Below are 13,286 nucleotides of genomic sequence, written 5' to 3'. Positions count from 1 at the left end.
TGTTGACTGAACTGCCCCCTGAGCAATTACGGACGGGCAATAAATGCTGCCTGGCCAGCAAGACCCTCACATCCCATAAATGAATTAGAAAAAAACTCTTTTCTAATACAATTAGTGTAAAGCCAAAACAATGCGAACCATAGCTCACCAGCAGCTCATAGACCATTTCTATGGTAGATTGGTACACCATCGAATGGCTGAAATCCTTAAAGAAAGAAACTGATGTTGAACAGCTAACAAAGAATCCCCATTGTAACCTGGTGCATTCACCATTTTTGACTGCTTAAAAAAATTCATCATTTCCAAAATTTTTAGGGTAACAGAGGGGAAACATAAAAGCATGGATAATTTACCAACACAGAAGCCAATGATCCAATGCTAATCAGTAATGAGGGATTCCAAGTTATTACCAGTGCGAAATTGAAAAAGGAAGTTAAAGGAAGGACTGCAGGAACAGATTAGATATGAACCATGACCATTGCTAGAACGCACGTCAAATCAACAAAGTCACATGGCTAAGGAAAATAATCACATAAATAGGACTCTAGAATATACTCAAATTTACTGTTCTGTATTAAAATAATATTCTAAACCATTTCTCTCAGGAAATGTCTCCATGTGGCCTGGGATCACAGCATCTTGTTTGGCCACATAGTGGCTTTAGTTACTATCTGCCCCGGACCACTATTCCCCCTCAGTCCCTTACAAACATACCCACAGATAAGAGGTACATATCTCAGAATACATCTCACCCTTTAGCAGGCGCTCCTCCTGTTGACTGAAGGTAGAGTGGCATTGACGAAGTTGTGGAGAAGTCCGCACCTCGCTCGCCTGGCTTCCCATCTCAGGAGCACCAGGTGGAGCCGAGTGCTCTTAATGGGAAACACAAAAAGGAAGAAATAAGAACAAAACAAAATTCAGTTGGCTTCCCCACCCAGACAGGAGGGCCTGGACCATATACCAGTCAAAGCCAGCACAGAACAGTACCAGTTGTGGCTCAATGGGTAGCACAGTCACCCCTGATTCACAAAACTTACAGCTTCAAGTCCCATCCCTGGGTTCAAGCAGAAAAACTAAGGCTGACACATGAATGTAGTTCTGATGAAGTGCTGCACTGTTGTATGTTCCCTCTTTCAGTTGACACATTAAACAGAGGCCCACCTGTCTGCTCAATGGCACCATTTCAAACAGGAGCCAATATTTATCCCGCTATAAACAATGAGAAACCATGCTAAATCTGGTCATTGCACTTTGCTTCTTTGTGGGTGCTTACTGTTGGTTCACTTCAAGAAAAGCATTTAATGGGCTGCAAGGGCCTTTTGAGTTTTTGTGAAAGGTACTTATGTAAATCAAAGTTTCCCTTCATCATTGCCAATATGTGTAAGGGTAAACTGTATCACAGTGAAGCACAATGTTTCTGAAAGGCCTATTCAAAAACACAGAGCATCAAAGCAGATCCACACTATACCTAACCACGGACTGGATCATCACTAGTAACTAATGTACAATATTGAAGTACAGTTGCCCACACATCTTGCTAAGTACAAAGGCCAATAAGTGAAGAGAGTGCTTTAGAAAGTACAAGTTTCCACCATGCCGTGTTAACCAGACATAAAATGATACCGCAGATTTCTAGAATCCGCACTAAAAACAAACAAATGTTCGAAATATTCATTAGGTCAGGCAGCATCTGTGGAGAGAGAAACTTTCAGCATTTCAGGCTAATAATGGTTCATCAAAAGTATAACACAAGTATTTCCCAGGTGTCAGGAAGATTATTGCAGGGACAACTGGTTTGTGGTGGCCAAGCATTCATTCAACATCACTTTTGTTTCTTCAACATCAGCTACGAAGCAGAATTTGCCAACCACCAACAGGAAGACAAGCTGTGTTTAGACCACTGAGAAACGCGTTTTACCCTAATGACAAGTAGTTGGCAACAGCAGTCCTGCTTAATAGAAGAGGAGCCACAAGTTTAAACACTGCGTGTGCACGTTGGGCTGATGAGCCAATGGCGCAAAGCTACTACCTATGGGAGTATGAGTGAACCCATCAAAAAGGATGATGTTCAGAAGTTGAAGAGGGCAAATGGGCATTGGATGAAATTCAATAGAAGTGTGAAGTGATACATTTTGATTTATTGTCATGACATATCAAGATAGTGAAATTATTAATTAGCATGCTTTCCAGACAAATCACACCTTGCGTAAGTGTATCAGGGTAATAGAACAGAATGCAGAATATGGCATTACAGTTGCAGAGAAAGATCAAGTCTAATATATGGAAGGTCCACGCATAAGAAGAACCTGGGTAGACAACATAAAATAAGAGGTGCAATTCTACAGGAAGTAGTAGTAGACACACACGGGTCAATATGCTACAAACCAGTAAGAATGGCAGGTCAGATGGAGACAAAATTGTTAAGAAAGCATACAGTGTCCTCAGCTTTATCAAAAAGGATGTACTAGACAATAGCAAAGAGGGTACGTTGAATTTATATAAGATACTCAAAGTTTAGCTGAGGTATTGGGTGAGGTTCTGGGCACCAAGCTTTAGGAAGGATGCGAACATATTGAGACAGTACAGGAGAGGCAAACAAGAATGGATACAGGGATGAGAAACATCAGTAATGAGGACAGATTGGAGGGGTTAGGGCTGTTGTCTTTTGAGTGAAGGTGACAAAGAGGAGATCTGATAATAAGTTTTCGAAATCTTGAATGATCAATACAGGGGAGATAGGGAGAAACTGTTCCTGCTTGTAGAAGGACAAAAAACAGAGGGCACAGATTTAAATGATTCATAATTGTGATGCGAGAAGAACCCTTCTCTCACAATGGATGGTGAAATAACCGCAGAGAGGCCGGAAACCATCACCAAGTCACCCTTCATTTATATGGGGAGCCCTTGACAGTGATCCAGCTTCCTCAGAGTGAACAGAACCTGACAATCCTGTTTATATCTGTCAGCCAGGGCTCCTTGATGGAACAAGATTAACAGCTCCAATTCGGGAACTCATTCTACGAGGTCCACCTGGCTGATCTCATTATAATCACTACAGGTGGTTTGGATCTGGCCGTGGGGAGGTTGCTGGTTCAATTACGGCATGTAAGAGGGCATCGAATCATTATTTGAGTAGAAATAAAGCAGAAGAGTATGGCGGGGGTGATAGGCTAGAAAATGGCACAAGATCATAATGCATTGGAGAATCAATGCAAACACAAACGGGCTGATTAGCTTCTTTCAACACCATGTCAATCTATGATTTAGTTAATGGTCCTGATAAAGATTAGATTAGATCAGATTAGATTCCCTCCAGTGTGGAAACAAGCCCTTTGGCCCAACAAGTCCACACCGCCCCCTTGAAGCATCCCACTCAGACCCATCCCCCTATAACCCACACACCTCTGAACACGACAGGCAATTTAGCATGGCCGATCCACCCTAACCTGCACATCTTTGGACTGTGGGAGGAAACCTGAGGACCCGGAGGAAACCCACGCAAACACAGGACTTCAATGAGGTCACTGACATGAAACATTCATTGTTTCTTAATCCACAGATGCTGTCTAAACTATTTCTAGAATTTTTTTTAATAATCTGAATGACTCAGCTGCTCCTCGAGTCCTTTTGCTGGTGGGCTGATGCTCTAACTGCGAAGCTGAAATAGAAGAAATCTTAAGAGTTCCCACGTCACAGACTTCAGGTAAGGCCACATCTAACAAATGTGCTCTGAACACTGAAATTTTGAAGACAGACATTTTCCAGCACAGCAGCCAAGACAATCCACAACTTCAAACACAGTCAGCATTGCAAGTGAAACAACCCATACCATTCTTTAAAAGCAACAATTCACCAAGTCTCCCAGCACTGACAGATCATTTAGAAACCAAAATCCAGATCTACACTGCTATCAAAAATGACTCACTTCTTCCTCGGGATGTATTCTATATTTCCTTGAAAACTGACCATTGATGTTTTTGAATTACATTGTTTACAGACAAACAGATTAACAAACAGGTTAAAAACATCACCTCAGGCCACATTCAACATCAGCAGTATAACTCAGAGTGCCCTTAAAAACAATGGGCTAGAGTCCTAAATAAATAGCCAAATGTGTCACTCATCCAATGCTCTCAGTTTAGGAACACAGGAAATGGGAGAGAAGGAACACTGGCCATTCTAGGCTACCTGCACCACCCTACCCATTCGACTACTCATCTCAGACGATGGATAATCTTCTACTTCAACTCCCCTTCCTTCCACTATACCTACATCCCTTACTAACATTTACTGTAGAAAAAAAATTCCTTATACTACAGGTGAATCAGGTTTCATGAACCAAGGACATCACAGAAATAGATGCGGTATATATTGAGGTTATGCTACTAGTACAAAGTGCCTCCATTACACTTTTGTCCCCCTCAACCACAATGATTTTATTAAGAGCAGTAGCACTGTTAATCTTACTAGACTAGTAGCTGGAAAATTCAGCACTACATTATTACATTAACTTAGGATAAAGAGTAAGCATCGGTAACAGTGACTAAGTAATAACAGGATTATTCTAAGAGCTCATTTGAGTCACTGACATCCTTTACAGAAGGAAATCTGTCAGCCGTGCTTAAGTCTCGGGAAGGTGGTTAACTCTTCACTGTTCTTGGAAATGGCCTCATAGGTTGCTCAGTTGCCACAGCAGTTCATTCCCAATTACTTGTGAGCAATTAAGGAGGAGCAATAAGTGCTGGCCTTACCACTAACACCCAGATGCTCTCCTTGAACATGCTTTGCTGTAACAAGAGGCAATGAAAGAAGTCTTGCGGCCCAGTACTTGCATCGCTGCCTCAGGAGGTACAAGTTTCAGGTACAAGACCAATTCCAGGACTCTGGTCACATTGTGAACTCTGTTCCATGGCAAAACAGGTTCATTATAATCCTGCAAAACCCTCCAGCAGACCCAGTATGGTAAGCAGCACCAGTAGGAGAGACTCCCAAGTCAGGAATGTTTGCTATGGACCACTGCCCCTCACCCACACCCACCATCTCTGTTGGTGGGCTGGCAACTTGTTACGGGGGGAAAAAAATCTAGCTACGGAAGACACGCTCAAGAATGTGTTATGAGTGCCCAAGATACACACAAAAACAATAGAGGGGAACCAACAGAAATGGAACCCAACCAAAAAGAGAGACACAACTGAGGGGGATAGAATGAACTGCAAGGGCAAGTGAATGCTGAATTTTCAAATGGTTATTGACATTTTTACAGCTGTCAAAGAACTGGGGGCAATAGTGCAGAAAATAATACTGAGAAAGTATTGTTTTTGGATGAAACATTGAACAGAAGGGGCAGCATTTGACTGAGACAGCAGATTGCAAGATGCACTGGCTGAGGAGTCAAACCACAAGCAGTGGTCATCATTTATCCTTCACGTAACATCAGTAAAAAACACATTCATTGGTCAAGTGTTGCATTTTCCTGACAGTTTTGCTGCCATGTTTGCCATCTTAACAGTAGCAACACTATAACATATAGTCAAATAGCACCTTTATCACAATAAATTAGCCCAAGGCTTTTCAGAGGAGCATAATAAAGAAAAATGTGACAGTAGATTATCTAAAGTTGAGACAAAGAGGGAACTCTAAGTCTTAAAGCAGGAAACAGGATGAGGGACAGAGGAGTTTAAAACTTGGAGATTTAACTAAGCCCAAGACACCTGCAATTGGAATCTGCAGTGGTCAAGATGCACAGAGATCTCAGATGGTTGTGAGAATTAAGGTTAGAGAGTGGGGTGAGTCAGGCCACAAAGGGATTTGAAAATAAAGACGTAAGGAAGTATTTGTTTAGAGAACTGCCAACAATGTCAGCTAACACTGGAGCGAGGAAGGAGGCTAGTGAGTGATCAGCAGAATAGGATCTAGGATGCAAGATTGGAGTTTCATGATCAAAATGAGCTCAGAAGGCATAAGGAGAACTGAGTTAACAATAAAAGTTCAGGACAAGGGCAGGAGAGTGCTTTAAACAAAATTTGTTCTAGTAGGTGACAGATGCAGCTGATTGGATGGTCTTAATCTTAGTGAGAACGAATTGCGAGTTCCTCACACTTGTTGGAGATGAGGGTAGAGGATTTGAGAGAAAACAATGATCTGCAGTCAGGGAAAGGAGGAGTTTTTTGGGGGGTGAAAGAGTAGGGTTTAATCCTAGAGTTCCACACCGATTTTGGATCTGCCATCAAGAATGGTCCATTAGTTGCTAGACATTTTGAAGAAATTACAATGATATTAAATGTACTCAAGTTTAGGTTACCTTATCACAATCTGATTTTACTGATCCTTTTAAAAGGGACAGCAAAGAAACAGGAATATCACCAATTACTTTTGGTCTCAAGTTGATGAGCCATGGATGGGTCAACACATTTAGCTGAAAGCTCAATCTTGGTGAATGAGGTATTAAAAGCTCATTTATAACCAATGACAACTTAATTAAAATTGTTCAAACTGGCTATGCAAGTTAGCTATGTAGCAAATTGCTTACTTATACAGTTAAATTATAAAACTCTGTCTGGAGTGAAGCATGGCAGAAACTCTTAGAAATCTTCCGAGATTACACAAATAATTGACCGGTGCTCCTCCCTGGCCACAGCCCTCCTGGCTCTAAACAGCATCCAGCTGCATCACTATGAAAACAAGTTGTAGGTGCACAAAGTGCAGTCGACAGGCAATGGAAAACAGTCTGCACAGAAATGACTTAGTCAGGCTTGTAAAATGTCTGGGCTGCAGCACTTTGCTAAAAGTCAGATTAACAAGAATGTGCCCATATAAGGTTAAACTAAGGTCAAGTGTTGATCAAAAATGGGACTTGAACCTCTATTTTCAAACTTTTGGTGGGATCCAAAGTAGAACCAACTACCCCCTCTGAACATTGTACTGCAAATATGCAATTTTTTAAAAAATGCAAAGGAAAAGGAATTTAGCTATTCAGATGGAAGGTGATGATTCATTCCAGGCTTCCTGGGTGCCCAGGGATCACCGAAAGCCTGCAGCAGGCTGACAGACACCAGTTTTCCTAGGACTCTGATACCATACTTGGTCAAAAGCAGCCTTGGTGTCAAAAACAGGTCACTCTTAGGTAATATCCGGAGTTCAGTTTCTGCTGGATATTTGATTCAAGGCTTTAAATTAGCTGAGGAGCTGACTAGTCCTGGTGGTGAAAACCAAACGGAGCAGAAAGCAGGTTAGTCCTAAGTGCAGCTTGACAGCACTATCAATGACAGCACAATCACTTTTCTGATGACCAAATTTCGACCTGATAAGTGGCAGGGTTGGATCTGACCCACTTTTAGTGAACATAGCAGTGACAGTAGTGTCTGTTAATGGCCACCTTGGCCAAGCCCAGCTGCAGTTCTATTAGAAGTTACTCCAAGCTGTCCCACTCCACCTCACCAGGTGCACAAACATGAGGGCTGTGGAACAAACTGGATCAAAAAATATTAAAAGTAGCCTTCTCAGATTGTCTGCTCTGGTTCCATCGCAGGAGGAAGGATGTATCAAATACAAAAGCTCATATTAAAATGGCTGATTCAATTTAAATTGAATCAGATCAGCACAGGAGCTCACTGACAATTGAATGAAGTGCCACAAACAGAAACGAGCACATGTTGCTCGGAGGCAGGTTTGAACTAAGAGTGCAGCTTCAACAATACTCAAAGGTCAATGCCATCCAAGACAACACAGCCTGCTCATTTGACACCCCACCCCATCACCTTATACATTCCCTTCACTAGTGCACAGTAGCAATGCTTTACACCACTAGAAGATGCACAGCAGAAACTCACTACGACTCCAACAGCACACTCCGAATCCATGGTCACTACCAGCTAGATGGAAAAGGGCGTTAGGTGTACGAGAATGTTACACCTGACAGTTCCTCCAAGCTCACCGCATGGCGGGGCCAAACCTGCTGCACAGCAAAATTCAGAACAGATCACATGTCCGCCTTCATTCCTCCATTTATCCCTCAAACAGACAGTCCCAAAACAATATTGGAAACTTCATACTTGCCACAAACACTGTCCAGCTGCACAATTCCAGGCTACTAAACTGACAAACTTCAGGGAAACTGGGAAATAATTCGCTACAGAATTCCCAATCTCAGACTTGCACAGAGTATTTCTCATGGCCAACACGTTCAGTTTTCCCAAAATCTCGTGTCCGCAGAAGCATACCATTCGGCTCATCAATCCCGCTCCCCCATTCAATAAAATCATAGCTGATCATCCTACTCAGTACCTTGTTCCCAATTTCACCCCTTTAGCCCCAAGAATTATATGTATTTTTTTTCTTGAAATCTTTTAACGTTTTGGTCTCAACGACTATGGTCCTCAGATCAATCCAAACTTTAGTGAAGGGACCCCTTCCCCTGTCAGACTGACCCGACTCCAGAGATGTATGCAATTCACTCTGAACAGTCCTCCAAAATGGCTGAGCACAACACTTAATTCAACAGCAATTAGGGATGGGCAGTAAATGTTGACTTTGGCAGAGAGACTCCCATCTGGTCAAAGAACTAAAGAAAGAGGGACTGTATGCTTTCCACTGAATGCTTCTAACCTTAATATTGACAAGTAATATAATTCCTTTTGTTTGCGATATGCGAGACTGGCATCAAAATTCTGCAAGAAAGACCTCATCAAGGACAATAATCTTCCTGCTAGGTTTAGTAATGCTGGAATGCAGTTTGGAGTCCAATGGGGAATTCAAAGTTGACATCTTCATCCACAGTATGGTGTAAAAATGGAACTTGCTACCATAGGGAGTGGCTGAAGTCAACTGTGTAAATCCAATTTTTACGGGAAACTGGATAATCATTTGAGAGAAAAAGAAATGAATGGTTACATTTATTGTTTCCAACAAGAAAAAAAGGGAGGGAACTTGACTGGAATATACATAGCAGCAGAGACTAATTGGGCCAAATGGCATGATTCTTCACTTTATGCCCTAGGTAAAAACCTAGCCTCTTAAAAATGTTATTAACCTCCCTCTCCCACCGTAATAGACAATGTGGAATTTTTTTCTTTATTCTTTAACTGGATGAGGACGTCACTGGCATTTATTGCCCATTCCTTATGGCCGAGAGGGCAGTTCAAAGTCAACCACATTGCTGTGGGTCTGAAGTCGCACGTTGGCCCAGACCAGGTGAGGATGACAGTTTCCTCCCCTAAAGGGCATTAGTGAACCAGATGGGTTTTTTCCCAACAATCGATTCTTAATTCCAGATATTTTATTAAATTCAAATTCCACCATTTGTCATGATGGGATTTGAACCAACGTTCCTAGAATGTTATCCAGGTCTCTGGATTAACAGTCCAGCAATAATACCATTAGGCCATCGCCTCCCGTATAGAAACTCAAATAGAAATCCTAGGTGCAGTTGTCAATTAGGGACAAAGCTCGCAATACTCATTCCTCTTGCTCAGATTGTTTATTAAAACTTGAAAACATACGGCACAGACTGAGGTTCTGTCCTACCATGTATGTGCCATAGTTGAAAGGAGACAGGAAGATGGATGGATAAACTTTTTAGGCAAAAAGTAAACGTTTAGTTAATTGGCCTTTGTCAAACAACGACTGGCAAGAGGCTCTCACACTAGGATTGCCTTCATTTCAATTTGCAAACCAGCAAACTGTAACACTGACCTTCCTCACTCAAGCCATAGACATGCACAGCAATTCCTAGAAGCCTGGTTCTCCACCCATAAGGCAATCAATTGGCATGTGGAATTAGACCCCAGGCACAAAAATTAGACCCCTTGCAAAAAAAAAACAGAAATGACAAAACACCTCAACAGACCAGATTGTATAAATACTAAGTGGAGTAGAAAGCCATCACCACATCAGAGGCCACACTGATGTTACCTCGCATGATGACAAAACATCTGAACAATAACCATCCAGCCTGGTGAGCAAATCAACAACCTAACCCACAACACAAGCTACAGATCTTCCCAAGAACCTTAAGCAGCACTGCCTCAGAAACTTGGCTGTGACAGTGTATAATTTGTCACAGCCTCACCAAGACTCTGGTCTGCAAGGGGCATCAAACACTCTACAGCAAGATCATGGAGTAAAATTAGGAAGTCAACCCAACAATCGCCACCTGTGCTGTGGGACTGGAGAAGTCTCTGTCAGCACAGCTCCCAAACTCAGAAACAGTGCATGGCCTCAGTAGGCAAGGGAATGACGACAAATTGGGAGGTTAAAGCCCACAGTACATTATTTGATTTAAGAAGCATAGACAACTGTTGAGACTCTTTGTTCAAACATGCCACCACTCAGAAGCTGTAATGGAATGTGCACTCAGTATATAGAAATTGGCAATGCAAGCAGTATTGCAAAACAAAATTAAAACACATCACTACCATCTCAGGGGCCCCATAGCTCCTGCTGAAAAGCTCTCTTCATCAACTAGGAAAACAATTCAGAGTTAAACCATTCTATTGGGAATAAGCTGCTCCCAGAGAGACAGCCATTTAACTGAACACCACCCTGATGCCTCAGACATGAGCTCTACCTTACCTGCTCTGTGCACACAGTGGATCATGAGCAGCAGATTTTCCATTTCCAAACAAGGGTGTTTTCTTCAAGTGGCTCGTGGTCAAAGTTATTCACCACCACATTCTCACTCCTGTGCGATTTCTCTCTCAAATGAAGGTTGTGTGAAAAGGTTATCACTGGTGACGACTGTTCAGTGGGGGTGGGACACTTTCAGGTATGGGCCTCTCCTCCTGCTTGTTCGATACAGCTCACCACCTCAAATGAGGACAGCCTTGAACACACAAAGCTTTTACAATGCCAGTGAACTTTGCTCTGTGCAGCCAATCACTTTCTTCAGCAATCAAAATTAACCCTCTCGCTAACTTCTTTTAATAACATACATGGAACGCGCCAACTTCTGCTTCACAGAATGTGAAGGAATGATTTACTAACTTCTATTCTCAAATTATTTTCCAGAATCTTAATTTTGCGAGACACACCCTCCTTCAATCTTCCCTTCCACATACAATCAAGCTAGAAGTCAGCACGAGTACTCAGGCAAAACTCACACAAAATCAGTCATCATGGATTGAACACTATATCCCAAAGACCAAAAAGACTCTTCTGAAAGGACCTGTTTTCTCAACTCTCCAATAGCCAGAGTTCCAGGGAAAATGAAGAAAAGCCTTCAAAGACACAATGAAGCTACCACTGAAGTGCAGCAACACTACATTAATAATTGGGAGAATCTCATTACCCATTATTCAGTATGGCAACTTGTCTGTTGAGCTTCCTCACTCTTTGAACCCAACATCTCAACAACAATAGGCAGAGTGAGTGCAGAAAGGGGAAGAGGAGGAAGCAAATCCTGCACTAGCACCTCCCCAAAGTGCTCAAAGGTCTGAGGACTCAGGGACTTGCCTGTTCAGTCACAACCCTGTCATCCTCAAATCAAGGGATAGCCAATACCAGTCAGGCTCTTAAAACAAAACTCCAGTATTGCTCCCCATTACACACCGTTCACTCAATTATTCTCATCAGTAGGTGATCTGAATTATTTACCAGATCCTTTCACCGCCTTTCTTTTTTTAAAAAGGAATTGCTGCACCAAATTCCTTTTCATCAAGCATAGACCAAAAGAAAATATCACTATCTTCTCTAAAGTACTGTTTATTTCCTCAAAATGGTGAGACTCTCTCCTTCAGGGTTGGCCAAGGCCCCAGTGCATCCAAACTCCACCACTGGGGCTTCAGTAAAAACCCCTTACACACATATGGCAATGCACAGACAATGCTGGATATTATCAAGTATCCCCTATACAGACTACACTGCAGACTAATTACCCGAAATTCAACGAGGAAGCAATCACTTTACTTTGGGATTTGCATTCCCAGGTAGATGCTAACACGTTATTGACATTCAGATGGACATATATGTATCAACACAATCTTATCAAAACTGGTTCCATTGTAAATCCACTCAACATCTGCAAAAATCATACTTGTATTCAAGACTGGAAGTTTTTGTTTTAAAAAGTAAAGAGCAAACTTGTGTTAGTCACCAGCCTGAGTGTCCCAAATTGGCACTAAGGTCAGTTGTTCACTATAGATGTTGGACCAAAATATCACCAGTAGGGTTTCTCTTGGCTTATACATTCAAGTAATTAATGGGAAGGAGACACTGAATAACTCAAGATAGAAAACATCACCTGCAAAGTCTGGCACGCAGATAGTTCTGCTGTAGCCCATGTTTCATTAATGCGAATTGCCAACTTTCTATTGCCATTTCCCCATGAACATTATTTACTGTAGCACAAGGTAGTACAAGAACAAGCTTCGCACTTTAGGAGAACTATTTGTGCTTGGAATGTCAAAAGTTAGTTAACACTTATGCACTTGAAGTGCCACACTACAGCTGACCAAAGAAAACAGGGGACACAGTTTCCAAACTTTCACATTTATGATCGTTTGGGACAATTTAAGAGGGCATAACAACAAGGCTAAGAGATGTCAGGCCATTTCAGGGAAAAGTAAGTGTCTTGTAATGCAACCACTCACGAATGCTGAACAACAGAACTGTCATGGCAACACGTGACCTGGATGCACTTAAAACCCAACAATGAGAAAATTCAAAGGGTGACTATTTGAATTCAGGATAAATGAAACAAGATTGCAAGCTATCAATATGTAAATATACCTACCAGAGAAGAACCAAAACTTGGTCTCAAGGCAGAACAGGTGACTAAACTGTCAACAGGCAAACACTTTAGGACTGCTGATCAAAATTCTATTAGTTTTAAGTGAGTCATGGAAAAGGAGAAGCCTTCCATGAAAGTTATGTTCTTAACTGGAGTAAGGCAAATTTTAATGGTACAAGACAAGAACAATCAAAAGTTGATTGGAATGGACTGTTCACAGGGAAAGGGACAATTGACAAGAGGGAGGCTTTCAAAGTTGTGATGAGGAAAATTCAGAGGCATTATGTTCCTGTTAGGGTGAAAGGTAAGGCTGATAAGATAAGGGTACAATGGATGAATAAAAATATTGAGTCAAGAATAAGAAAGAATCATATTATAGACAGACAACTGGGATCAAATGAATCTCTTCAAGAGTATAACAAGTATGTAGGACATTCTTCAAGAGGGGATCTGAGATTGTCTTGACAGATAATTTCAAGGATAATCCAAAGAGATTCTACAAGTACATTACGAGCAAAAGAGCAATTAAAGAGAAAATGGAGCCCCTCAAAGATTGACAAGG

General features: G+C 41.7%; 1 protein-coding gene across 2 annotated transcripts in view; it reads right to left on the bottom strand.

Annotated features, from left to right (window-relative positions):
- Nucleotides 1-13,286, bottom strand: part of LOC125447057 (myocardin-related transcription factor A-like) — a 169,384-nt gene that overhangs the window by 119,009 nt on the left and 37,089 nt on the right. Inside the window, exon 4 of one of the 2 annotated variants that reach the window (XM_048521126.2) lies at nt 753-872. In XM_048521126.2, the coding sequence (XP_048377083.1) occupies nt 753-872 (120 nt within the window). Of the gene's footprint in view, nt 1-752; nt 873-10,569; nt 10,754-13,286 lie in introns of those variants that run through there. The other variant, XM_048521128.2, reaches the window with a different exon arrangement.

This window comes from Stegostoma tigrinum, chromosome 38 (assembly GCF_030684315.1).
Source record: "Stegostoma tigrinum isolate sSteTig4 chromosome 38, sSteTig4.hap1, whole genome shotgun sequence".
Classification (NCBI taxonomy): Eukaryota; Metazoa; Chordata; class Chondrichthyes; order Orectolobiformes; family Stegostomatidae; genus Stegostoma; species Stegostoma tigrinum.
The sequence above is the reverse complement of the archived record's forward strand: the minus strand, read 5'-3'. Positions and strand labels throughout refer to the sequence as shown.